This window comes from Notolabrus celidotus, chromosome 6 (assembly GCF_009762535.1).
Source record: "Notolabrus celidotus isolate fNotCel1 chromosome 6, fNotCel1.pri, whole genome shotgun sequence".
NCBI lineage: Eukaryota > Metazoa > Chordata > Actinopteri > Labriformes > Labridae > Notolabrus > Notolabrus celidotus.
This window is the reverse complement of record NC_048277.1, coordinates 11472844-11499502: the sequence shown is the minus strand read 5'-3', so window position 1 is coordinate 11499502 and position 26659 is coordinate 11472844. Positions and strand designations below refer to the sequence as shown.

The following is a 26659-nucleotide window of genomic DNA, read 5'->3' as shown; positions in this document are numbered from 1 at the left end:
TGCTGGAACAATGCCGTGTGTTGGTGTTTGTTGTGTATGTGTGTGTGTGGTAACTGCAATGTATCAGTGGAGTCTGTCAGTATTGAATTTGTGTCAAATGTGGGTGGGTGTGTGTCGTGGAGGTGGTGGGGGTATTTGGAGGAAGTCCAAATGCTATGTCTGCATGCGTGTGCGTGTGTATGTGTGAGAGAGGGAGCGAGAGGAGAGAGAGATAGAGACCCATCTCTATTGCTGTTAACAACCAAATGAAAATCACCTTAGCCGCCTTGTGGTCTTCTTTGGGTTCAGTGTATTTATAGCTCAAGTTGACACTCTTCCAACAGAGCTAGTCTATGTCTCTGTGTGTGTGGTAGTGTCTATGTGTGTGTGTGTGTGTGTGTGTGTGTGGGTATTTGTATGTGTGTGTGGGTGTGTGTTCATGGTTGTGTGTGTCTGGGACTAGCAGATGGCTGTCTTAGCCCTCTTCCTCTGCTCCCTGGGCCTGCCTTTAGCCCCACCCATCCAGGACAGGATGCTGCCTTGGGAGGGGATCGAAAATAAATGCACCCCCTGCCCTTACATCCCGCCGACACGTATTCCCTGCTCCCTTTCCACCTCTACATTTCCCTCTGTCTGCATTCATCTCCGTATCTACCCATCACCTCTCTGTTTCTCCTCCTCCAGTGTATGACATTCAATGATCCATCAAACTCTCCTTTTCCTGCTCTTTTAGGCCAAGTCATGATGATCCTGCTTCTATCCTTCCTGAAACCCACCCGGGGTGACCTCTCTGTGTTCATGTCCTGTTTGGAGTTGTCCCTACCCTTTCTTTCTCAGAGGGGACTTCCCCTCTCCTGTTGCTACTGGCCCAAATAGCCAGGTTTGGACCAGTAAACACAACCCAAAATACACTCCCAGCATGGAGAATGCATTCATAGACATATACACACATGCAACGTCAAAGGCAAACACACATGGATGGACACCAGATTCACAGCATAGGTGAGGCTCCCTGCTGGAGGCTGTTACACAAAGTAGGAAGTGACCTCACCTGCAGAACAAATAACTGATCATTCCTGAACACCACATGACACATTTGAGTCACACTGTTGAAAAAGAAAAAATGTGGACATGCTCTCAAAAAATAATGATCTCTCTCATTTTCTTTCCCTCTCACACAGACACACAGACACAGACACAGACACAGACACAGACCCACACACACACACACACACAACACACACACACACACAACACACACACACACACACACACACACACACACACACACACACCACACACACACACACCACACACACACACAGTGCAGTACTCTCAGGGCTGAGGAATGTAGTCCTCATAGACTGTGAAGCTGAGTGCCAGATAGGACTGAAGCCTGCAGACATGGGTGACAAGACAGGACAAACATGCAACAATCATCCACAAAACACACTCCAAAAGAAAAACAACAGCAGGACGCTGAATGTATACCATGTGGTGTGAGGAGACAGGAACACACACTCACTGTGTGATGCAAATGCCAGCAGACACACAGCAAATGAAAAATGTTGTTAAAGGTTACGACGAACAATAAATGCGTAGACATGATCCATCAAACACACACATGAGCTCACAACTCAGCAGAGCGTGCTGGCTTTCCGTGTCACTGTCATATTACTGCGCACAACCCAATCCCCATAGTCCCTAGGGGGGGCCTGCTTTTTGATTACATGCACCCTAAAGTGGCAGAAAGGCGGAAAGATAACAGAGAACTGGATGTAGAGATGGATGAGTGAAGTGGAAGAGAATGAATCAGATTGGTTGATATATAAAGAAGGAGGGAAGGATGGCATGGATGAAATGGGAGGAGTTTGAAAGAGAGAGAGAGTGAGGTGAAAAGTAACAGACAGTGCAGAATGTGTGGGCACATGTCTGCTGATGAATCCCTCAACTACAGAGTGATAATATCAAAAGAGTTTTAGTTAGGACATCAAGAAATGCTATTGTTTGATGCCTTGACAGAGACTACAAAAATACTCATGGTGTTTGGGGTACACAGTTTACCTCATGGGCTTAATCTTGTGCCCCTTATATAAAGGCTATAGTCCAACCCATGGCCCTTACTTCAAGTCAGTCCCCTCTCTCTCTTCCTACTCTACCTGTGAAGGCATAAAAGCCTAAAAATAAAAAACAAAGTCTTATTTTGCTGGGACAAGACATACAACTGAACTGACCAAATGAATATCTGGTTTTCCCAAAGAAAGATTATTTCATTTATCTGAACCAAAGTTCAGTTTCTCTTTTTTGTCTTTCTTGATTAGTATAATAACTGTTTTTTGATGTATCGTTTTTATTTTTCTGTCTTGACGTAATATCTTTCAGGGCTGTTTGCCCTAGCCAATGAAAAAAGTGATGGACATGTTTCATTGTTGTTTCTCTTAACAGGAGCATTATTATATAGGACAAATTCAGCTGAATTTTTTCTTTGTAAAAGTGTCACTTTTTTCTGGGTGCAATGAGGGGTTGGGGTTTCGGGTTATGCCTGTATTGAGAAGGAAAGTGATTAGAGCAGGAAACTTGGAGGACAAAGTGGGATATGAACCTACTGTAAGCGTAAGTTCAATCAGGAGGACTCTTTACTACTCCATTCATTTCATTCAAAAGTCACCATTCATTCAAGACAATCCCTCTCCCTATGTCTTGGTTCCTTCCATTTGATATTGGAAGTCAGAAATCCTGAGATGCCAGTTGGATACTTCATTCCAGAAAAAACCTGAGTGTGGTCTAGTCCAAACTCAACAAACTTGCAAAAACTTCACTAACTGCTTGAAATCCAAGATGGCTGCTCCCTGCATCATCAAAAGTAAAGTTGAGTTTACCAACATGTTTCTTTAATGACTTCCAAGTAAAAGAGTGTGTGTGTGTGTATGTGTGTGTGTGTGTGTTGTGTGTGTGGTGTGTGTGTGTGTCGTGTGTGTGTGTGTGTGTGTGTGTGTGTGTGTGTGTGTGTGCGCGTGCGACACAATTGCTTGTAATTAAATTTCAGTGAAAGTGCAGGGGTTAACACCCACAAACCCATAAGTGTGACTTGTGTTTCAAACACTGGTTTTCTTGCGAGAGCTTGTAGTGACCACTGATTCTTCTTCTTGCTTGGGAAGGAGAGGGTGACATGAGTTGTTTTCAATGTGTTTCTAAAAAAAAGTTTGAGTTTCTTAAAATGGTATAAAGCCTGATTTAAAATTGCTCCAAACAATGCAACCTTCACTTTTTCCTTTCGTCATGTTTCAAACAACAGTTTATAGCTGAGAAGTTGACTTAGATAGGCTATCAGATACCTTTTTAAAATCTTAATAAGGAGCCACATGATTTAATGACTTGATTCTTTCAGTTGTTGATGTGATTGGTTGTAGTGGTGTTTGTGTGTACTGTGTTTTTGGCAGGGCTGATAGAACATTACGCCATGCAGAGTCCTGTCCTGTTCTGTGACACATTGCCTGTGTGTCACCTGTCACACACGCTCACGCACACAAACCAAATGAACAGGAACATGGTCCAAGCTGTTAGAAGCCCTCCAGGTGCTGGCTCACATTGTGTAATTCCTTTGTATCTGTCCACAGTTTGGTTTATCTGTGTCTCCCTCTTTACCTCACTCAGCTGTCTTTGTTTCGCTGCATCTGCCTATTTGTCCCCACCTTACATCAAAGCAACAAGTAACTTTCGACTTATTTTTCCCTCCGGTCCCCTCCCTCGTTTTGTACCCCTGTGTATTTCTTTTACTGTTTTCTGGTGACTTTCTCAAGCACAACGCAAACACATGCAGGTGTACCAGGCATTTAATGTATATTTCCAGATGATTATCTGGACTCACATTGTGATTTTCTTTCTTCTATAAAATCCAACAGAACAGAATGTCGTTGCATTCACAGTGTGGAACAATGAACACTGCACAACTACCAGCAGTGTAACAGCCCGGACACAATTTGTATGCAATTTTCCTCAGGTGGTCAGGGGAAAAAAAGCAAAGAGTGAGGACAGTTACATGCACAAGGAGTATGCTTTTTGTACATCTATGCAAACAATTGGTGTTGATTCATAGTCGGAGTCTTTCGGTAATTCCCTATATAATCACTAACATAAAACATATGTGATATAAGTGGCAACATCTAGTTTTACTGGTGATGTATGTAGCGTTTATATTGTGATGGAGCTGTTGTGTCAGGTAAGCCTGGATGGTCACCGTCTGTTTTTGCCTGTCTTGCTTTTCTCTCTCTTTTGTTTGAATCTTTTGTGTCTCTGTCTGTCGTTCCCCTGCTGCAAATACCTTCAAGTCATGGGATTAAGGGGAGGTAGAAGTGTGCGTGTGTATCTGTGTGTCTCTGTGTGTGTTGTGTGTCCCAGGTCCCAATTCTAATAACAGAGAGTCTCCCAGTGAGTACTGGGGCAGCTGAGTGCGCTCCCTGGAACGCCACAGGGATCTACGGATCAAATTCCTACATACACAGACGCACACACAGACACAGACACACACACACATGGATGGAAAGCATACATAGATCAGAGAGTGCACACCATGAATTGAGACAACACTCACAACTGACTGCACCATCCAGACAATAACGAACACACCACACATACACACACACACACACACACACACACACACACACACCAACACACACACACACACAACACACACACACACACACACACACCCACACACACAACACACTGTGAATAAACCCTATTGCCAGTTCAGCCACATCCCACACTTTCCATAATTCAGTTAGAGGGAGGACAGTGAGGCTCTTCAGACAAAGACAACATTATTTCACAGACAGACTACTAAACACAGCTTGGTTACACACACCACACACCCACACACACACTAACACACACACACACACAGACACAGACACACACACACCCACACACTCAGAGGACACTGACACAGACACACACAAACACACACGCACGCTGCCTGATCCCAAACTGCAGGCACTGAAATGTCTCGCAGTGCTGTTCTCTGTTCTGGATATAACTAGCAAAATAAAGATTTTTTCATTACTTTCCACTCTGAGTGAATAGCTTGATAAATTTCTATCTATCCACCCGTATGGACGACATACAATCCCTGCTGAGGAAATATACCAATCTGGCTGCATACAAATATGACATGATAACTGTTGTAGCTGGTGATGATGGAAAGTGGTCCAGCTGTGAGTAAATGTAAAATAAAATTGCTCTTTGTTTGTCATAGGTAAATTATCCTGCAGGTGTCTGCCTACCTGTCTAGATGTTGATGTGTCCATCTCTCTCTTTCTACATCTCCTTGTTTTCGATCTGTTAGTCAATCTATTCCTTCATGTATGCGTCCTGTTGTAATTACATGTTCTTTTAATCATGTGTATGAAGAAATGATCCGTGCTGGTCTTTGTGGTTGTATGCACGCACAACTCTCAAATATTCAACACCATAGGGACTCGGGAAAGGAGGAAGATTCGTCGGAGGAAATCAACACACAAACAAATGCAAATCTCACAGCCATCCATTTATTCATCTGACCGGCAATCCGCCCCATCCAGCTGTGTTTAAATATTAACCAAAGCTAAAGGAAATACTGTAGCACAATGGACGCAAGGGCAGAGAGAAAAGGGGAGACAGGGGGGGTGTAAGATTGGTGACGATGGAGGTGAGGCATTGGATGAAAACATTGAGGGGTAGAAGCTGCAGTACAGCACCCCCTAGGGGCTCAGAAGTGAATCTTAGAATCTGTCAGGGAGAGTAACAGGGGAGAGTGTCAGAACTAATATAGAGCAGGATGAAACTGGGTTCTCTTCTATTAGAGGTAAACAACTCCAACAAACAAACAAGCATGCAGTGGGTATTTGGCGGCTGTGTGAATATGGTGATCATGCCCTCTTGCACGTCTTATTTAATGTTTAGAAGCATATATGCAGAGTTCTACTATATTCTAATTACTGAACGAAGAAAGAAGACAGAGAGATTAGAAAACTTGTGTGTGGAGTTTGGGAGTACAGGCAGAGAGAGAGATCCAGAGGACCTCACTGATCAGGGCCACAGCATCTCTTATTACACACACACACGCACACACACACATGCAGACACACCAAACATCTCTTATTTACCAGCTTACGTCTGCACTATTTATGGGGCACTGGGGAGAGGCACAGAAGAGAGGAAGAGAGGAGGGGCTAAAATATGCATAGGGGCTGGTTCTTCTGGGACAGACGAGGGAGTCGGAGAGAGGGAGGAAGACAGAACCAGAGGAGGGAGAGAGACAGGAGGAGAGAAAGTGAAAACTGTGGTATGTGGATAAGGTGGATAGAGAGATGAACGAATGTGATGAAAAAGGTGGAAGGGAGAAGGTGAAGGTCTTTCTATGCTTAGGGAGAGATGAAGATGAGACAGAAAGAGTGCAATCAGGGGAGAGAGGATGATGCAGCGATGTGTCTAGCAGCAGTGGCCCTTGGGTGTGTGTGTGTGAGGGAGAGAGAGAGAGAGAGAGAGAGAGGGAGAAAGAGAGAGTGAGCTGGACATCATATGGCCCCTCTGAGGGGGTTGAAAGAGGCCAAAGCCTTTCCTAGCTGGCCAACCAGCCTTCTTCATCCATCCGCACCTCATTAAAACACACACAAATTACCCCATTCCACTTTCTCTGGCAGATGCATCTACTTACACACACACACTCACACACATGCGCTAACAGCTAGCAGTGGCATTAACCTCCATGGTTGTAGCTCTCCATCTCCCCCAGTCAGCCTTTCTGTCTAGCCCACTTAGAGAGCCCTCCCATGGGGCGATGGAGCTGTGGCAGGTCAGGCTCGGGCTGCAAGTTTTCACACACTCACACACACAGAGACACACTTGGGCCAGGACCAAAGAGTAACAAGATGGATAAAGCTACAGTGCAGCAGCCAGAGGAAGAAGTACAAGGAGCTGAGGGATAAGAAAAGTTGAACTGAGCTAACTTAGCAGGAATGAAAACAGCAGTGTTAAACTCATCTGCCCTGACTAAACTCTGCTGAGCGTACATTTGAGAAGAATAGCATTTTTGTTGTTGGGTCAAATCAACTTATATAAACTCTTCCCCCTCTGACTTCCCTGACTCAATCCGGCGTCACACTTTGGTCTGAGACTCAAGTTTTAACATTTTAGCTTTCTAAGTGTATTATGAGCCTGAATACGCACTGCTGTGTTGACAGCAGATGAATAAAATAAAAGGTGTAGTTTGTGCTCTCTTGACTTGAACCTGATGTAAGTAAGAATACTGACAGCTGAACATCAACTGATTCATCCATCTGATAGAGATCTTCATCAGTCTATGGAGGAGATGTGACCAAAACAGGACAGGAGGACAGTCATCTGGGATGGAGTTCATAAAGATGTGAAGGAGAGTAGGGTGTTTTTGTGCAGCGTACACACACTTTGTGTAAATGTAATGAAAAGGTGTGCGGAGGCGAGTATGAGTGTGTGAGGTGTGAGAGGGGCCTGTGTGTGGACATTAACCGACAGGGTCCAGCAGTCACCCTGCTGTTAAATGGACTGGCCAGCCATATGCCCACCACCTCCGGCCCTACATCACTGCCACTTTGTATTGAGGGTGTGTGTTCCAGTGTGTGCATGCATGTGTGTCGCTTTATGTCCAGTAGATGGGCCTTTGTGAATTCAAACATATCCCTGATCTTATATCTTGGGCAGAATTTTTGTAATTTCCAAGACAATATTTGTGGAGGAGTCTTTTACCAACTGCTCATACATCTACCATTCTTCTCATTAAAACTCATTACATCGACTCCATTGTCTTCTCCAACAGCTATGCACTCTTGAACATTCGACTATGAATTGGTAATGCATCAATACATCTGGCTGCAAACTTGACCTCATCTTTTTAAGATTGACCTTGCAGACGTTTAGAGTGCCTGGTCATGGATGGAGAGGTTTCACTTGGACAATTTAGCGATGGGTCAAACTAAGAGGGCCAATATCAGGGTTTTCATTCAAATGAGGCTCTGCTTCTGATGGTGCTTTGGAAAAAGGTTCCAAAAAAGGCACAACAATGGATTCAAATGGCCTTCATCCTTTCACTGAATCTTCCATGACAGCTTTGCCCTCTAACATTTGACTCTGGTTAATTCAGCAGGCCATAGCCTGAGGAAAGTTACAGATTTCACCTTTAACAGGTCTGAGGTTTGACCTGCAGATTTTTGTAGACCACTAGTTTGGTGCCAAAGGGCTGTGAGAGACAGGAGGAGAAGAAATGGAAGAAGACAGGAAGGTTTACATCATCACAGACCTGGACACAGCTGGCCAAGGACCTACTCATGGGTGACTTATAACCCTAATGACATGAAGCTTGCCAGAACCCTGCTCAGACCTCATGAGGAGATGGAAAGAGAGGACAGAGGGTTGGAGAGAGGGTGAAGGCAGAAATACAGAAATGAACGGTGGATAGAGAGATGTGATGAAGAATAAGTACAGTAGCTTGAAAGTTTGGGAGGAAGTACTGACTTCAAAATCAACAAGAAATATATTTAAATCTTTAAAATGAGGGAGACGTTTTGTCATGGAGAGGTAGAGAAAGCGAGGGCTGGTGTAACTGCAGACAATGATTTCTTAATTTATGTCAAGAAAAAAAACTCTACACAGACACACATTCACACACACATTCAGGTCAAGGTCAACACAGCAACAGAATCAAAGGGACCTCCTGTAGTTCTGTCTGAAAGAAGAACTTTGCGGACACTGGGAACAGTCGTAGATCTTGTCCTCCTGACCATGCACAGCAAAAATGTGCTGCTGGAGCTTGTTTGCCTGCACAAACACTGAGAAAAGAAACAAATACAGCACCAGTCACACAGTGTTCATTAGAGGAAGAGGACCAGCAAGTGCTTATCAAGATGGACGGCTTGTAAGACAGCTCCACAGACAATAAAACTCCCGGGGGAACCGGTTGGGATTCGCCTATTAGGCAAAATAACAGATGAATCTGAATTGTTGAAGGAGTATGTGTTGCTGAGCCTATTAGGATGGGGGACAAAAATTCAAGGCTACATTATATTCAGCAGTTTCACACCAGTTTCAAGAGTCTCCAGATGACCTGTAATGCCAAACCAATATCAAATAGTTGAATAGTGTTCAAAAAATCTCCTCACAAAATTACACATACAGAGCAAATTAGGCCTGACTGTAAAGATGGGATATAGGGGATAAAATACAGAAGGGAACAGGAATGAGAGAAAACAAGAAGAGCTAACCTCAGCAGACCTTGTGATATTTATCAATAAATGATTTCTTCTTTCTCCAGCTTCCGCTCCAGTGTTATCTCACACTCTCTCTTTCTTTCTCTCCCCTTTGTTTCGGTAAACTTTTGGTTTTCACTGTGAGTGTGTAAGTGCTAAATTATTTACCCCACCCCCATAGGAGTGGTGCCCATCTTACTAATTCATAAGCCACCAAGGAATAGAGTTAAAGTTTAAAGCGCTGCTGTGTACCTGGGGGTGGGGAGTGGGGTACACAACACAAGGCAAACACAACAACTGAGGAGGGAAGAGAGTTATGAAGTGACAGGGAGAGAGAGAGGGAGAGAGGGCAGAGAGAGTACGGGGTGGAGAAAGGAGGAGACTTAGTTGCTGGTAGGTGTTGAGTTGAACCTCTGAGAACCACTGGCTTTATTTGGTCATCCAGCATTTCCTCAGTCCCTAGTGGACTTCAGAGGAAAATACGGTACTTCCTACGTGTCCTGTTTGGAGGAATTACTGCATTGCGCCTAGCTGAACTTTGCATACACAGAAATGTTTCCAGTTCTTCTTTGCAGAAGCCCCCTGCTGGAATATTACTCCCACAGTTAGAAATGTTAAAAACAATGAATATTCCTAATGTGATGCTACTGTAGGAGCCAAAACTAGAGACTTCACAGCCATTAAAGCGCTGCTACGCTATGTATCACGATGCAGGTAACCCAGGGAGAGCCATTTCTGAGCCACAACGTGGGCCAAGAAGATTAAGTGCAAACCTCGCTTTCAGCTTGAATATTAACCTCCAGGTGTTTTAATGTGAGGAAACTGTCTAGTATTGGTGTCAAGAGCTTTTCATGTTTTTGTGGTGATTTTTATGTGAAGACTGTAGCATTGTGCGTGAGACCATTCACTCTTGGGAAGTATCAAGTTTACACTGTTTCGCTCTCGAATTGCAATTTTTACCAAAATTAGCGAGAGGATGTAACCAGTTTGGTGCTCAGAGAACGTGTGGTGGACACTTTGAATGTTTTTTCTTGCAGTGTATGGCTTTAATAAGCATCATAAATCCTCGCTGGCAAGGTAAATTCTTTTGGCTTCTTATTTATACTGCATATTACAGGTTACAGAGCCATACCAACATAACACTTCTACAATGTTAGAGTGTGATGGTGAGTTTAAAACAAGTACTGTCTGTTTAATTAGTTTCATACAGTGCTGTAAAATTGATATCTAGCAAGGACCAAAGGCAAAAACAGATGAGTGGAATATATCCTCCCTTTGTCCATCATTTTTCTACTATAAATATTTTTATGTTTTATGTCCCTGATGTGTAGTTTTTGTAAATCTGTATGTTAACTTTTGTGTACAGTACAGGTCTCCACAGCTCTATTTCTATTTTAATGCAAAACAGAAAGGACACTACCAAGCAGTGTTTGTGCTTCTGTCCTTGAAGGTGAATGTGGTGTGTCTGAGTGTGTGTGTTTGTCCTCTCACCTGTGAAGCAGACGGGACACTTGAAGGTACCTCCCATGCCTTCAAAGCTGTGCTCTATTAGGTGGCAAAGCAGCTTGGCAGGTGAATCAAACATCTGGTTACACAGCTTGCACTCGTGATTGATGCCCTCCTCTGCAAATAGGAGACAGACACGCATGTGTGGGCTGGATTAGGCAACATGAAAAACAGCAACATATGACATCATTGCTATCATTAATACATAGCTCACAACAGATGTCTACATACAGAAACCACCAGGCAGTGGCATATAAGACACTGATGTGTGAAAAATATTTCAAATAAAATAAAATCTGGTCTAGCAGATAAGAAGAAACACGCTCGTCAACCGTGCTGTGATGTCAGGAGTAATTCTGAGTGATTTATATTTATTAGTATTCAGTGTCTGTACATGTCAGACATATAGGGTAAGCTTTGCAAATGTGTTGCCTCAGGAATCAGATTCATAGACAGTTCAAATCTTTAGAGCTGTACAGGTAGCCTAGCATCACAATAAAAATGAATAAGGCTGATGGTTCTGGAAACATCAGGCTATTTGTATAGATGGGACAATTAACAGCATCAACATTATCTGAAATTGAACCAAAACAGACGATTCATTTTACTACATTTGGAAACAAATTTTATCTTTCTACTGATTAGTTAAATTTCAGAGAGAATTAGAACACAAGCTGAATCACACACTCTTTCCTTTTCTCTGCTGACTGCTCATCTTTTCATCTTTTGACCACACACACACACACACACACACACACACACACACACACACACACACACACACACACACACACACACACACACACACACACACACACACACACACACACACACACACACCACACACACACACACACACCCACACATCAGTCCCAGTGCCATGCCTGCCCAACTGGTAATTGCCTGTCCTCCCCACCGGGGCTGTGGATGATCTACCCTTCCTTTCGCCATCCTTCCTTCCCTCCCTAAGTCCTCGTTATCAGCCCTCCCTTACTGCAGTCATTCGTTCAACCCTCACTTCGCTCGGCCCTCCCTCAAAGCCTCTGTATCGTTCCTCTTGGTCCATCACTTCCTGATTAATTCGTAGGAATCAGATTCTAAGCACTCAACACTTGTTACCTTTCTTTTCATTCACACTTCTCGTCTTTGCCAGTTTGTGAATGTCTTTCTACAATCAGGTCACTTCGTCACTACAGTTGAGGAATTATGTCCTTCATTGATCAGTTTATATGTAATGTATAATACTAACAAGTTGAAGCCCCACTCTGTTAAAAATATGAAGGAAATGAACAATGATTGACCCATTTAAATATAATCATGTATACCGTCATCTTGGCCCAGCCTCCATTCATCCTCCCTGTACTCACTTGGAACTCTTCCAGTGTTTATGTGTTTGTGTTTATTTTAAGAAGGTGTGGGTGACATCAGAGCACCTATGGTGAAAGGCCAGATGAAAGGTGGGCGTCATAAAGACACACACGCATACAAACACACACTAGAACCCCTTGGCGCTCAGGTCTCTGGCCTGTTGTCCTTATCGCCATCGTACCATACAGGACCAATAACCAGGTCGGCCACACACACACATACACACACTGCGTGGGGCCGCACACACACACACACACACAAATGCGCACCATAGGACTGTGCAGCCTGGAGACATCAGATGGTGTCTTCTGCAGGCCAATCTGTGACCCCTTGTGGAGTTGGAAACACGCACACACTAACACATACAAACATGCATACACATACCAGAGATGTTTTTTTTCCTTTCTGTCACTTATCTCATGTCCTGTAAGTCTGCTGCCACACACACAAACACACTCACACCCACAAACATACACATACATACACACACACACACACACACACACACACACACACACACACACACACACACACACAGAGGAACTTCAGCTGCAGAGCTGCAGGGGATCGCAGGGTTAATAACGTCTTCAATCATACATCCATGACACCCATACTGACTAACACAGGCACACACACCCACACACACACACACACAAAGATTCCTATCTCTCTTTGCCTCAAAGGCCGACACGAGGGTGCCCTAATCCCGCCTCAATAGCTGTGGGGGAGAGTGTGTGTGTGTCTCTGTTTGTGTGTGTGTGCAAGTGCATGGTGGGTGCCACATGGGCTTATATGGATGAGATGGTATGCTCCACGGTACCAATCCCAAAACATCCCATGTCCACACACACACACACACACACACACACACCCTACACACGCACACAAAGCTCAAAGGCTGCGAGGTTGTGTGGGGCGCCAGCGTGTCCGAGGCACACTGAGACAGATAGAGGTTCATTATCATTTACTAGGAGATTGAAACAGCAGGAGAGAGTCACATGGAGCGAGACACACAGAGAGAAAGAGGTAGAGGGAGAGGGAGAGAACGACAGAGAGAAAGAATAGAGAGATAGAGAGTGAGCGAAAGAGAGGGCGAGGAGTGAGCAGCACTTTAATCAGTTGTCATGTTTCATAATTTAGTTATCTTGTAACTTTGCTGTCTTTATGAAAGTATCCTTTTTTGAAACAATCGACCTTTTCAAACAAAATAACTATTGTTTTAACTTTACAGCAGCTACAGACAAACTTGATGGATTTTACACAGAGTTACAAAAAGCACAGAAAGAAACAGTGTGTGTAAAAGTAAGGCCCATGTTCCAGCAATCTCAGTGTAATTATGTTTCAGTGTGTGTTTGTATGTGTGTGTGTTTGGGATCTCTAAAGCCATCTTAAAAGCTTTTGCCCTCTGTAGGGATAACTCTCTCTTCAGGAGGTGTCTCGCACTCTCCCACGCCTCCAGGATCAGAGAACATGGTCAATCTTTGGGTAATAGGCGCATTATTGTGTCCATATAAAGGTAGCTGTAGACTATGATCTGAGACAGTGACATACCTCTTGTTTAAACTGTTAAAGAAACGTACCCCTATGGCTTTTCTTGACCACTTTTTCTTAACACTGATGGAAAAAGGTCAAACAAAGTTGGAGAAAAGACAAAAAGACACAACCAGAGTAAACAGACAACCAGACTGCTCTTACATGAGACAGATGTTACAGATGTTGTATGAGACAGCTGTGTAGAAACCAGTTTAAATGGCTAAAACTGTGATAAACATGACCTCATCAAGGTTTTTACAGGTTGTAAACCAGTATGGCTGCTGTAACAGTCTGAAGATGTTTGTGCATGTGTGTGTGTGTGTGTGTGTGTGTGTGTGTGTGTGTGTGTGTGTGTGTGTGTGTGTGTGTGTGTGTGTGTGTGTGTGTGTGTGTTTCTGACAACACCTGGAAGGTTTCACCATCATTCTTAATATCAACCTAGTTTGTTGATTTAAGGACTATTTGAAAGGACCCTGTATAATGGACTGGACAGAGAAGCAGATATCCCACAAGAAGGAGCCATAATTTGGGGTGCTGGTGGCCTAGCGCTCTAAGTACCCCACATATAGAGGCTAAGGTCCTCCTTTCAGGGGTCGCCGGTTTGACTCCCAGCCGCGACAATTTGCTACATGTCCTCCCCCACTCTCTACTCCCCACACTCTCTACAGCTATCCTATCAATAAAGACAAAAAATGACCAAAAATGTAACTTTAAAAAGAAAAAAAAAGGAAGGAGCAATAATTTCAGAGCTCTCCCTGGTGACTAGCTTGAGTACAGGTCTTAAAGCCCACCTCTTCAATTATAACAGATGGAACATGGATCAGACCAGAACATTAAAATACTCCTCAACGTGCTTTCTGTCATAGCGGTTAGTTCTTATTATGCTGAGTTATATGCAAGTAGTTACTTTTAATTAGTTATTTGATGTTATAAAGGATGACTGGTTGACATCTCTGTTGACAAATAGGCTTACTGCAGCATTCTTTACTGGATTTGGGACTAGATGAGGGACATCGAGAGAAAACGGAAGAAACACTAACGCAAGAGTCGACTTAGCTATAAGTGACTTCATGTCAACACAGGAATCTGACACCAGCCAGGTTGCTTCTGTGTACGCTGTGGCTCCACCGGGACAATACGTCAGCACCCATCGAGATGGGTCTTTGGCTTCATAGCTCACATTTGGCAGGAATGAAGGCACGTAGTCCATTTTGTATACAGTCAATATAAAGGAAACAAAAGTATTTGATTACAAAAAAAGTCTGATCAGAAGAAAGGTTTTAATGCAGTGTCTTTCTCAAGACTTTCAATTTTGTATGATCATAAAGAACTTAGCCAATGAAATGTCAGAAAGGTGACATCTTCAAATTGATATTCAATTTAAATTTACAGTTAAGAAAAACAATATGTGATAAAGCTTATATATTTATACAAATTCTAAATCTTTAGGTTGGTGGGTTTGGTATAAGTCTTGGCTCCTATCCAGCACAAACTGTCCTTCACTTGTGTTTCCCTTCATTTAACTTTTCCTCCACTTTTTGAGAATGTGTCAATGTCTCTGGAGCACGTCATTGAAACTATCAGCTTAATAAACCAAGCTAATTAGTAGTCGATCAAATATAGTGGGAGTAAAAATATGGGCTACAAATGATAAAAGAAAAAACTATAGTGCAAAAGGGAAAGAGAGACAGCGAGAGAAAGAAAGAGAGAGAATTGAAGGGAAACAGTGAGGTGCAGAGAGATAATTGGGCTGTCCGGAACAAGGGCATGGAGAGAGGCCTCCAAAGCCTGTGTGTGTGTGTGTGTGTGTGTGTGTGTGTGTGTGTGTGTGTGTGTGTGTGTGTGTGTGTGTGTGTGTGTGTGCGTGTGCGTGTGCGTGCCTGTGTGTGTGTGTGTGTGTGTGTATGTGTGTGTGTGTCTGTGTCCCATGAAAGAGTTCTCTTTTCTGACAAATACATTGTTTTGATCAGTGTGTGTGGGGACCGCAGTCTCTGTATGCTGTCCCCCTCTGAGACCCGGTCCGTATGCGAGCCCCTGTGTGTGTGTGTGTGTGTGTGTGTGTGTGTGTGTGTGTGTGTGTGTGTGTATGTGACCCATAGTGAGATGACAGAGTCGTAGAGCATCCTGCCGTTACGCTTTGTCTCACAGAGTGCATTTGATCCACCAGCACACACACACATGCACCCGCATACACACACACACAACCCTGGGAGGCCTATGCTGGGACAGAGAACACAGGGGAGAGAGGGATGAGAGGAGAGAGTGAAAGAGAGAGAGGCAGGGTGAAGGTTAGGACTCTGAGTTTGTTATCACACAACAGAAAATCAAGTTTTTTGTATTTTTAATGGACATCAGAGTAACTTTCAGAAGTAAGTTAGACCTTTTAGTGATCGCTATAAATAGAAAAGTGTTCATAGGCTTTATCCTGTTTACAAATTCAAATAAGTAGTATGCTTTGAAAACTTGGGATCCTGCTACCCATTTTAACACATGATGCGGAAAGCATCATGCTGTATTATGCAAAGTCTGCCCTAAAGAAGCAGTGTCTGGAATGGCCCCTGTGTTTATATGCATCCCCATACCAACACAGATGCTGGCTTCTTAACTGTGTGCTGATAATAAGCAGTGTCAATGATTTCCCAAAGAAATGTCAAATTTTGTTTCATCAGACCTCGTCAGTCCATTTTAATGGAGTGAGGCCCAGAGAAGTTATCTGGATCATGTTTATATATGGTTTGCTCTTTGAATGGTGCAAATTGAACCTGTATTTGTGGATGCTGCAACAAACTGTGGTCACAGGCAATGCTTTTTGGAAGTGAGTTTGAGCCCATGCAGTGATTTCTCCTACAGAGTCATGTCTGGTTTTAATGCAGTGCCATCTGAGGACCTGAAGACCACGGCCACACATATTGGTTTTTGGACTTGTCCCTTTTGTAGAGTGATTTCTTCTGATTATCTGAACCTTTTAGGGATATTGTGTACTGTAGAGGACGGAATCCCCAAATTATTTACAATTCTACAGTGAGGAACATTATTCTGAAATTGTTGAACTCTCGCAGTTTCTCACAAAGTGATGAACTTCTTCCAATGGTTACACCTGAGAGACTCAGCCTTTCCTAAACTTCCTTATTATACCCAGCCATGTTACAAACCTGTTGCAAACAAACCTAATATGTTGTGAGATGTTCCTCAAGGTGTGTTTTTAAAAAAAATCATTTTACAACTTTTTCTGTTTTTTGTGGTTCTTCACTCAACTTTTAGGAACCCTGTTTACAGCATCAAATTTAAAATAAGAATTCATTTCTCATATTTTTTTACATTCAGTTTTAACATTGATGTTTTCTTTACACTAGTTTAATGAAATATGAAGTTTAAATGATTTGCAAAACATCAAAATCTGTTTTTATCACCATTTTACACAGCAACCCAACAATTTATGAACTGTGGTTGGAAGTCTACCAGTGTGATTAGTCAAAGACATGTTCCTGCTGTGCTGACAATCCCCATAATGCACACCTGTCTGTTCCTGATTGGTTGCTATGCCAACTCATGTGGTCAGCGGGGCACTAGTTAAGACATTTCTCTTCATTTCTCCACATGGAATATAACACCTGACGACTGCTTTTCTGCAAGGACTTAATGAACCCTAAGAAAAGAATCTACTTAACTCTACTTTAACGTGTTCAACATTACTCAGGTCCTTCCTGAAATTTTCAACATGAACATTCCATGTTGTGTTATTATTTTCACAGCAGGTAACAGACCAACAAGTACCACAATTCAAACAGCACATCGGAGGGGGAGGCTGACAGACACAGGGAACAAGGAAAGGAAAAACAGCTTTTAAATATGACTGAGAGGAAGAGAGAGCCTGGCCTGACTACAAAGCTATGTTCCTTCTTGACTGAGAAACGAATGAAACGAACACACACACACACACACACACACACACACACACACACACACACACACACACACACACACACACACACCACACACACACCACACACAGGTAATTGGTGGATGTCTGCTGTGTATCTGTAGAATTACTGATTAGCTTTTGCCTTAGAGAGAGAAGGCAAGAAAATACTAAAGAAACATAGAATTTGAGGACAGAATGTAATGAAATCTGTTCTGAATGAAGGAGGGCTGACCAATACATAGAGAAAAGTCCGTACTGCAGTCAAACTCATCATTACAATCCCACTATCAATACTGTTACAGACACACAAACACACACCTCCTCATTTCTCCTGCCCCCCCTAAGTCTTATTCTCTCCCATTACCCTCCTCTCCCTCTCTCTCTCTCTCTCTCTCTCTCTCTCCACTAATTGACCAAAGGAGAGGGACCAGGTGGCATCATTCCTGTCACACACACACACACACACACACACACACACACACACACACACACACACACACACACACACACACACACACACACACACACACAGACGCACACACATACACGTGCGCACAAACACACACACACAAAACATTTTCATGCTGGCCTCATCACAGACCCCTGCAAAATGCAGCAGAACATAAATGAGCTCCTTGGTTTGTGCTGGGGTATGGGTCCCTAGGGTGCCTGACACACACTCACACACACTCACACTCACACACACACAAACACACACACACATAAACACACAAACACACAAACACCCACACACTCCTCTTAACCCTTTCTCAGTCTTGGCTGGGAAACTCCTTTGGGTACAATGCCTCCACAAACCTGAACCTCCACCCTCCCTCCCAACCTCCATTCTGTGTCTGTATTGGCTGCTTGGGGTCCCTAGGGTGTCTACCCCCCATTACTGCCCTTCCCTGCTCCTGTCAACCCCCTCCATCCCCAAAATGTTTGAGGGTGAGGGTGGACCGATGAAGGAGTAGTAGTGTGTGTGTGTGTGTGTGTGTGTGTGTGTGTGTGTGTGTGTGTGTGTGTGTGTGTGTGTGTGTGTGTGTGTGTGTGTGTGTGTGTGTGTGTGTGTGTGTGTGTTTGGTCCCTTGGGCATTAAGGCCATAAACCAAGCCAGGCGATTGATGGCGAGGACAGCAAGGGAGAGGTAGCAAGAAAAAGGGGGAGAGAGAGAGAGAGAGAGAGAGAGAGAAAAAGAAGGCAAAAGAAAGAGAGAGAGAGAACTGTAGGGGGAGATATGGAGTGAGGGATGATGGGACGGACAGAGAGAGCAACAGAGGCATCGGGAGAAAGAAAGAGTGCAGCAAAGAAGAGAGCAGTGGACGGAAGGAGGAGGAGTATGCACCTCTCTGGGGGGCTCGCTCAAGGTGTGTTTCCATGGCAACCAGGGGTGGGGGGGCTGTTGCGGGGGGGGGGGGAGTGAGCTTGACCCATTGGTAGTGTGGGGGCTGGAGAATACACACTCACACACAACCTGCTGCAGTGCTGGAGGGGTCCCAAGAGTGCCCCCACCTTTACTCACCCTCTCTCTCTCTCTCTCCTCCCCCTCTCTCCCTCTCTCTCTCTCCTCTCTCTCTCTCTCTCTCTCTCTCTCTCTCACCCTCACACACACACACACACGCACACACACACACACACACTCACTCACGCTGAGAGAGAAGAATGCTGCAGTGCTGAGGTCCCGCGAGTATCCAACACCCACACACATTCTCCCTCCCTCCACTCATCTTCCATTTTCCCTCTCTGTTTCTATCACTCTCTCTGTGAGGTAATTGTTAATATTTTCATCATTTGTTTACTCCTCATCTGCTGTGTGGGTTTTAACATGCAGCTCAATGAGGAGGGGAGGCAGAGCTCCATACAAAGAACATCATGTGATGCTCTCATTTATTACATTACATTAACTCATTTATTACATTAAATTAACTATATCTTAATAAAGTTTCTGCTCCCCTCTAGCGTCCTGCTCTCTGCTCTCGTCTTTACTTTGTCTTGAATCAGATTGGCTGTCAGCGTTATAAAGTGGTTTAAACATCTATAAAAGTTATTCTTATCCTAACAAAGGTATGTTGACTCAAGTGCAGCTGAGTTATGTCCAACTCACTTTCAAGCAGGGTCAGGGGAAGGTGTGTGACAAGAGCACATCACTAACTCAGTCATATAGACCGAAAAGGACAGAAAAGAAGATGGGAAACAAAGTGTATACCCCTACAATACAAATCACTGCAAATACTGCTCGTCTGGTTGATATTGAGGTAGCAAAAACTAGATGAGCAGACTTTGAGAGCTCAGCACCAGTTACAGAAACATGCAGCATAAAGAATGAGAGGAGATTCTTAAAAAAAGGACCCTCTTGAAAAAAAAAAAGATCCACCACAGATGATCCTGGGATAAATATTTATAGTAAAAACACTCACACAGGCAACAAACACAGACACATACACATAAAAACAGACGTACTATTGGCAGACTAAGGCAGCATATGGTGATAACCCGTCTGTGTTTGGGTGTTCAATGAAAGGAAGCACAAATTGAGCATATTTGTGTAGAGCATGAGTGCATGTGTGCCTTGGAAGAAGACTGTGTATGCATGTGTGCGTGCAGCAGCTTGGATTTTCCCGATCAAATTACATAACAGTAGGAAGCTGGAGCGCTCGGCCCCGTAGAAGCCAAAAGCCTTCTCACTTATTCACACACACACACACACACACACACACACACACACACACACACACACACACACACACACACACACACACACACACACACACACACACACACACACACACACACACACACACACACACATACCATACATCATCATAATAATTCTCTCTCTCTCTCTCTCTTTCTCTCTCTCCCTTTGTGGTTATTGATTCTTCAACAGAAACAATTATGATGTGAGTTTAATATTCAGTTCAAAGGCACAGCTTGATTACTTCTTTCTCGTTTGTGCTAGAAAGTTAATAGCGAAGCTAGACTCAAACCAACAATTCACATAAGTACAATAATCAAGTATGAAATAGGACTTACTGACTCATGTCGACAGACATATTAATTGTATACACATGGAAAAGTAGAGTTACATAATGATCACTTAGCTTGGGCATTTACCACACTATTTTGTTGTAATAAACATTTACAGTGTTGTAATTTTGTTCTCTCATGTCTGGGTGTTGGGTGTCTTCTGTGAGATTGTATTGCTACCTGCTTAAACAGTTGGATTATTTGTATTTGTATATTTAAAGCTGTGCCTGGGAATCTTCTGCCACTGAAGTACACCAGTCAATTGTATTGTAAAACAAAATCCACTTACTTACAGATGTTGATCTAAATACAGACTTCATTCTCTATTCTCAAGTTCAAACTGTAAAAACAGTCAAACTGTGCAGATGAGGTCTTAGCTGGAAGTTCTCCAGCCTCTGACCTGGAAAGTTGGCTGTCACTCCCAGAGGCTAAAGCAGGGTTCACACTACAAGATAAACAGACTGGATTTGCGCCCAATTCCATGCTCCTACCAAAACTCTGCAAAGGCCTGGTTTTATGATGGTTCTGTGGATCATCTGGTCAGATTTTCTTGAGAGGTATGTGTGGTTTTCCTTCTGCAATCTACCCAGAAAACCAGCAGATCGAGGAAATACGACCATGCTCAGTGTTTAGGATCAGAAACCTTTTTGTAAGGGTGAACCCAGAGGACAGCTGAGCATGCACTCTAGATTGTCATGTAGAATAGACTGATAGCATATCGCAGAACAAACAGCCATGGCCATAAAATGGGAATATTTAGCTAATTATAGCTGTAAGATTCTTTACTGAAAGGCTCCTTTACTCAACCCTACCAGTGGTGCAGCTACGGTGGCCTTCGAGGACAAGAAGCTCTTGCGACGCATGCTAAATATTATCCTTCATTTGGCAAGTATATCAGTACAAACTCTTTCTTTCTCTCTACAAACTGGTGCGTTTTGTGCAGCCACCCACTAAATACAGAAACACACATGGTACTAGTTTGTCTGTTCTGTGCTATGGTAGAAACACGGCGGTGCAAGATGGTGGCCTCCGTGGAAGTGGGCCTGTTCCTATGTAGATATAAAAGGTTAATTCTTATGAATATCATACTCCATTTCTACAGAGTCTGTTCTGCTAAATGCTGCTAAATACCACGTACTACACCTTGAAGCCATCAAGCAATTGTCAATATACTACATTAACAAAATATGGAACAAGGCTCAATTAGCAATAAGAAGGTGAATTCTGAAACAACACCAACACATTCTGTTATTCAAACACATAAAAACCCACCAACAAACAGGAAGTTCAGTGTTATCTGGAGAGTACTTGACCGTTACAACAAGCGGCTGACATGTAAGTCCTGTATTATCATACATAATGAGACTTTAATTAATATTCAAACAGGAGAGGTGCACACATCATCGCTCTGGCCTTGGAATCATCACTCAGGACTTTCACAGGAAAATTGGGAATTACCACTTCTTCCAATAAGCACTCAGAAAGCCAGGAACACACACACACACACCCCACACACACACTCATACACACACCTCTTTTTAGCTCGTTAGCAGGGATGAGAGTAATAAATGCAGAGTATATTTGTGTTTAGAATCTTAATTGAAAGCTTGAAAGTGGCCAGGAGGGAATAAGCCTAATCACTGTGTGTGAATAAACCATCAACACACACACAAGCAAGGACAGACAGACAGACATGTACACACACACACACACACAAGCTCACCACTCCCTAGGATAACATTTAAACTGAAGTACCTCTCTTTCTCTTGTGTCCAGTCAATCCTTCCCTCTCTCTCTCTTTCTTTGTTGTCCAGTTTACCACCTCTTTTCCTCCTCCCGTTTATTTCCACACTCACTCGATTCTCCCATCTGTTTACATATGTAAAACACAGCTACAGCCCCCTGGATGCACATAAACACTATGTGTATGTGTGTTAAACTGTTTTTGCGTGGATGCTGGTTAAAGCTATAGCAAACATCCACCAGGATCCATAAAAAGTGTTTATAGTGGGTCAGGGCATGTCCTAATTAATTACAGGTATTTTTATTTTTACTACAGGAGGTTTTCATTCAGTTACTGGTCTTATATCAAATGTATTTACCAGATAGAGGCTTTTTGCAGTTTGTTGTTCTGTAAGTTTTTGCACTTTGAGCTTAAATGCATTTATCAGCTGCTCCACTGACATGTTGAATGTTGTGTGAGACTGAATACTGTCTATCTGACGGGGTAATACAGTAGAGATTACAACACTACACTACAAACAAACTAACACCTTCATAATCTCCCACCCAACCAGGTTAGCGAGCATGTCTGTATCTATGGCTAATCACCACGGCAACTGTAATCAAGGCTCTGATCTAGTTGTCAAGGTGATAGAGAGAGGGTCACCCCTGGCTGTCTCTGCATTTCTCTAAATGACTTTTTCACTGTTTCATTTATTTTTTAGAAAAGGTAGGACAGAGCGGAGGAGCGTGTGTGCTGTGTTGATTAATACCCATTCCTGTTTGCTGCTAAATCTAACAAATATGAGCATGTGCGTGAGTGTGTGTGTGAGTGAGTGTGTTTACCTACCTCTCTCTAATCATACCCTGCCTTTTACTACTAGTGTGTATGTGTGTATGTTTGTGTGTGTGTTTCTTTAATCTGTGCTCCCAGGGGGAGTCAGAGGGAGCTAGCAGGCTTATCCTTGCTGCATCTCCCAAATACCACTAAAAAGCAATCTCCATTCCACAACAACAGCATTAACACACATACACAATCAAACTGGCCACACACACACACACACACACACACACACACACACAAAACACGAGAGGAAAGCCTGTGAGACTTGCTTAATTTTCTGTTCACTAAACTGCAAACTCCCCCCTCCCCCTTAAAAGCACCTTACATACATGTTGTCATTTGAGATAACATGCTATAGAGGAAGCAGCTGTTCTCATACTCCTCAAAGGTCCTTATCTTACCATTACACTTAATCTACCTTTTATTATTCACTACTCTTACATCATTCACAAAAACGGTAAGCTACAGTGAACTCCTCTCATTTATGACCACAGGTGGTGTGAGTGACTTCATGACTGTTTCCTGATATGCTTGAAATGAAATAAAGTAAAAAACATATATAAATAAATTTGACATGCTCAGCCAATACAGACAAATTCACAGAAAAAGGACGTCCAATTCTTAGAACAATTCTTCAATACCTAGAATTATTGTGGGTTTACTTTACACCTGAACTCTCTGACTTATAATGGCTTCACTAAACGTCCACGTGTCTCTCAGCGCTTCGATATAACACCAAACCTAAACCTGTCAGAAGAAGAAGAGGGAAGAAGAGGAGAAAAGAGGAGCACAGCCAATAAGAGCTCACAGCAGGATGCTAATAATGCAGCTCCAGCTGTACCAGTTAACCTGCAAACTGTCCATCTGGACCCAGAGAGAGACAGTTATATATATATAAATATATATATATATACATACAGAGAGAGAGGGAGAGAGAGAGAGATACGGGGAGATATAAGGAGAGGCAGAAAGAGAGGGTGAGTATTACAGGGGAAAAAAGAGAAATAAGGAATGCTATGTCTTCATATTTAGTAAAATTAGTAAAATGGAATAATCAATAGTTTGCTAAAGTCAAGAAATGTTTCATCCAACCCAAATTTCAAATCCTTAAAATTAATCAAATTACTTAATGAACATTTCATCATAGCATAAATATGCTAGTTAGCCATAAAGAAAAGTCCTCACAGTAAAATATCTGTTATTCAGTTTTTTGGCAAAGTAAATAACTTGTTGATTCTCAGAAGTGATTAATTTAAACATACTTAACTCTGATCAATTATTTTTGGAAACAATATTAAAAACTAAAATTTAACCAACAAATAAAGAGAGCAGAAAGAAGAAGCAAGGGAGAGAAAGAGGGAGAGAGAAAGTTGGCCACATCCTCAGCTGTACTGGGGTGGACAAGTGGACACACACACACACACTCACACCACACACACACACACACACGCAGTAGGAGTGACCTTGGTCCAGCCTGTCTGTCCTCGCCCCCTGCCCTGGCCAGCTACATCCCCCACCGAGTCACCCTGGCTGTCTCTCTCTCACACACACTCATGTACACACAAACACACCACAGTGCCATACCAGGCTATGCCAAACTGAACCACGCTGTGGTCATAGATACAATACAACAAACAGACCAGAAGAGATGAGAGTCGCAGGGTACAGAGCAGAAAAGAAGAAAAAAGTGAGGGGAGGCTGATATCCGATTGTTTTTCATTCAACAAACTCAAATTTTTCCAAAACTCGCTCAACTTCAGCACAAAAGACACACAGCTAGCCAACTCTAACCCTCCCTAAAGCACAAATGTATCGCCTACACACACACACACACATACACACACACACACACACACACACACACACACACACACACACACACACACACAAACACACAGAGAGCCGTAGCATGCTAATGAAGACAGTAAATCACTACTAGGTCATGTGTGGAAAAGCCTGCCAGATACCTGCAACCATGGCTAGAGACCTCCCTCAACCACACACTGCGTATGTGTGAGTGTGTGTGTGGGTGTGTGGGTGGGTGAGCGGGAGAGATGGAGGATGCCTGTTGGCTGTAAACATGACTGTTATAAGAAAATAGAGCAAGCACCGAAGAGACACAAAAATGGCAAAATGTACAGTATCTATCACCAGAGAAACACGGTCCATATATTACAGCAAACTAGTGTCCACATTTCAACAAAGACAACCTGCAGCTGGACGAACCTGACAGAAGAAAAGGAAAGGAAGTCAACAAAGTCAGCAGGATGGAGGAGTCACAGTTTTTCACTCTTTTTCACTCTTTCAACATGCTCTACATGATCAGTGTCCTACATGTTTTTGTTCTTTTCTTGTGGCTAAATAAAGGAGCCCAAGCATTTGCAATCAGCACCCATGAAACTGAGGATAATTCATCACATTAATTTCATACAGGAAAAAGATATGCTCCTTCCAGCACATTGAAATTAAAGAAGCACTTCGACAAAGCCTTTTTTCTACACAGCTTTTCTTCAGAGCTTTCTCACTTTATATTTCTGCACATGCCAGTCTGTGTGTTAACAAGTGTGTTTCAGCTGCCCTAAGAACTTCTAATCAAGGTACAATTTAAGGGAAAAGAGCGCTCCAGCTGGGCTGACCAGGTAATGATCAAGCTTACAAAGAGCACAATCATCCCTGAACCACCACGACCACCATGGTCACTCTTGTTAAGATGGATGTGAAGTTTTAGTTTTCTGATGTTTTTTTCCATCACAAGGAAACAAAAAAAAAGCTTTTGTTACCTGATATGTTTTTAGGGATAGGGATACGATGGAACTGATACCAATGCCATTATTGATTCTGCTTATCAATCCAATTCTTTATCAATTCCTGTAAATGTCCATAGCCTGCAAGCCTTGTGCTAATGTTAACATAGCATAGGACATCTGTACCTTCACTGCTCTGCTGAGGCGTGGAAGCACTCAATGACCGGTGTTTCGGTCTAAAGGGTGACCGTGTTAACTGTCGACTTTCACCCAAATGCATTGTTGGTTTTCATAGTTGCTACAGCTATTGAAATTATTTTGTGAATGCCCTCAGGTTTCATCAAAGAGGTATTATATGAGTAGATTTGTCATTATATCTAAAAATTAATAAATAAGGATGCATGAAACTAATGAATAGCTGCTGTACCTGACAACCAATGATACACTTGGCTCAAAGTCACCAGATCACAGGGTCACAGTTTAAACTGAAACACAGGTAGCGTAAAGAATAAAACACATGGCTCTCTTGATATTAATATCATGCTTTGTTGACAAATGTTTCAGCATGTTGCTGTTGTTTTCACCCTTGCTTGAATCACATCTTAACAGACTTTACATGTTGTGCTGTTAGCATCATTTTGCGTTAAATTAAGCTAGACTTAAGACCACGTCTGTCTCCTGTCCGCCATGATTACTATGTTGACTCCTTGGTTGTCGTTCACACTGACTGCCTCTCACGATACGTGAGGTTATT

At 42.9% G+C, this 26659-nt stretch overlaps 1 protein-coding gene across 2 annotated transcripts in view; it reads right to left on the bottom strand.

Annotated features, from left to right (window-relative positions):
• The window catches only part of znf423 (zinc finger protein 423), a 173697-nt gene that overhangs the window by 5921 nt on the left and 141117 nt on the right, over nucleotides 1–26659 (bottom strand). For both annotated transcript variants that reach the window (XM_034685753.1, XM_034685752.1), the window contains exons 19-20: nucleotides 10731–10862; nucleotides 8708–8822 (exon numbers count right to left, since the gene is read on the bottom strand). In XM_034685753.1, coding sequence (XP_034541644.1) covers nucleotides 8708–8822; nucleotides 10731–10862 — 247 coding nt within the window. The remainder of the gene's footprint in view (nucleotides 1–8707; nucleotides 8823–10730; nucleotides 10863–26659) is intronic.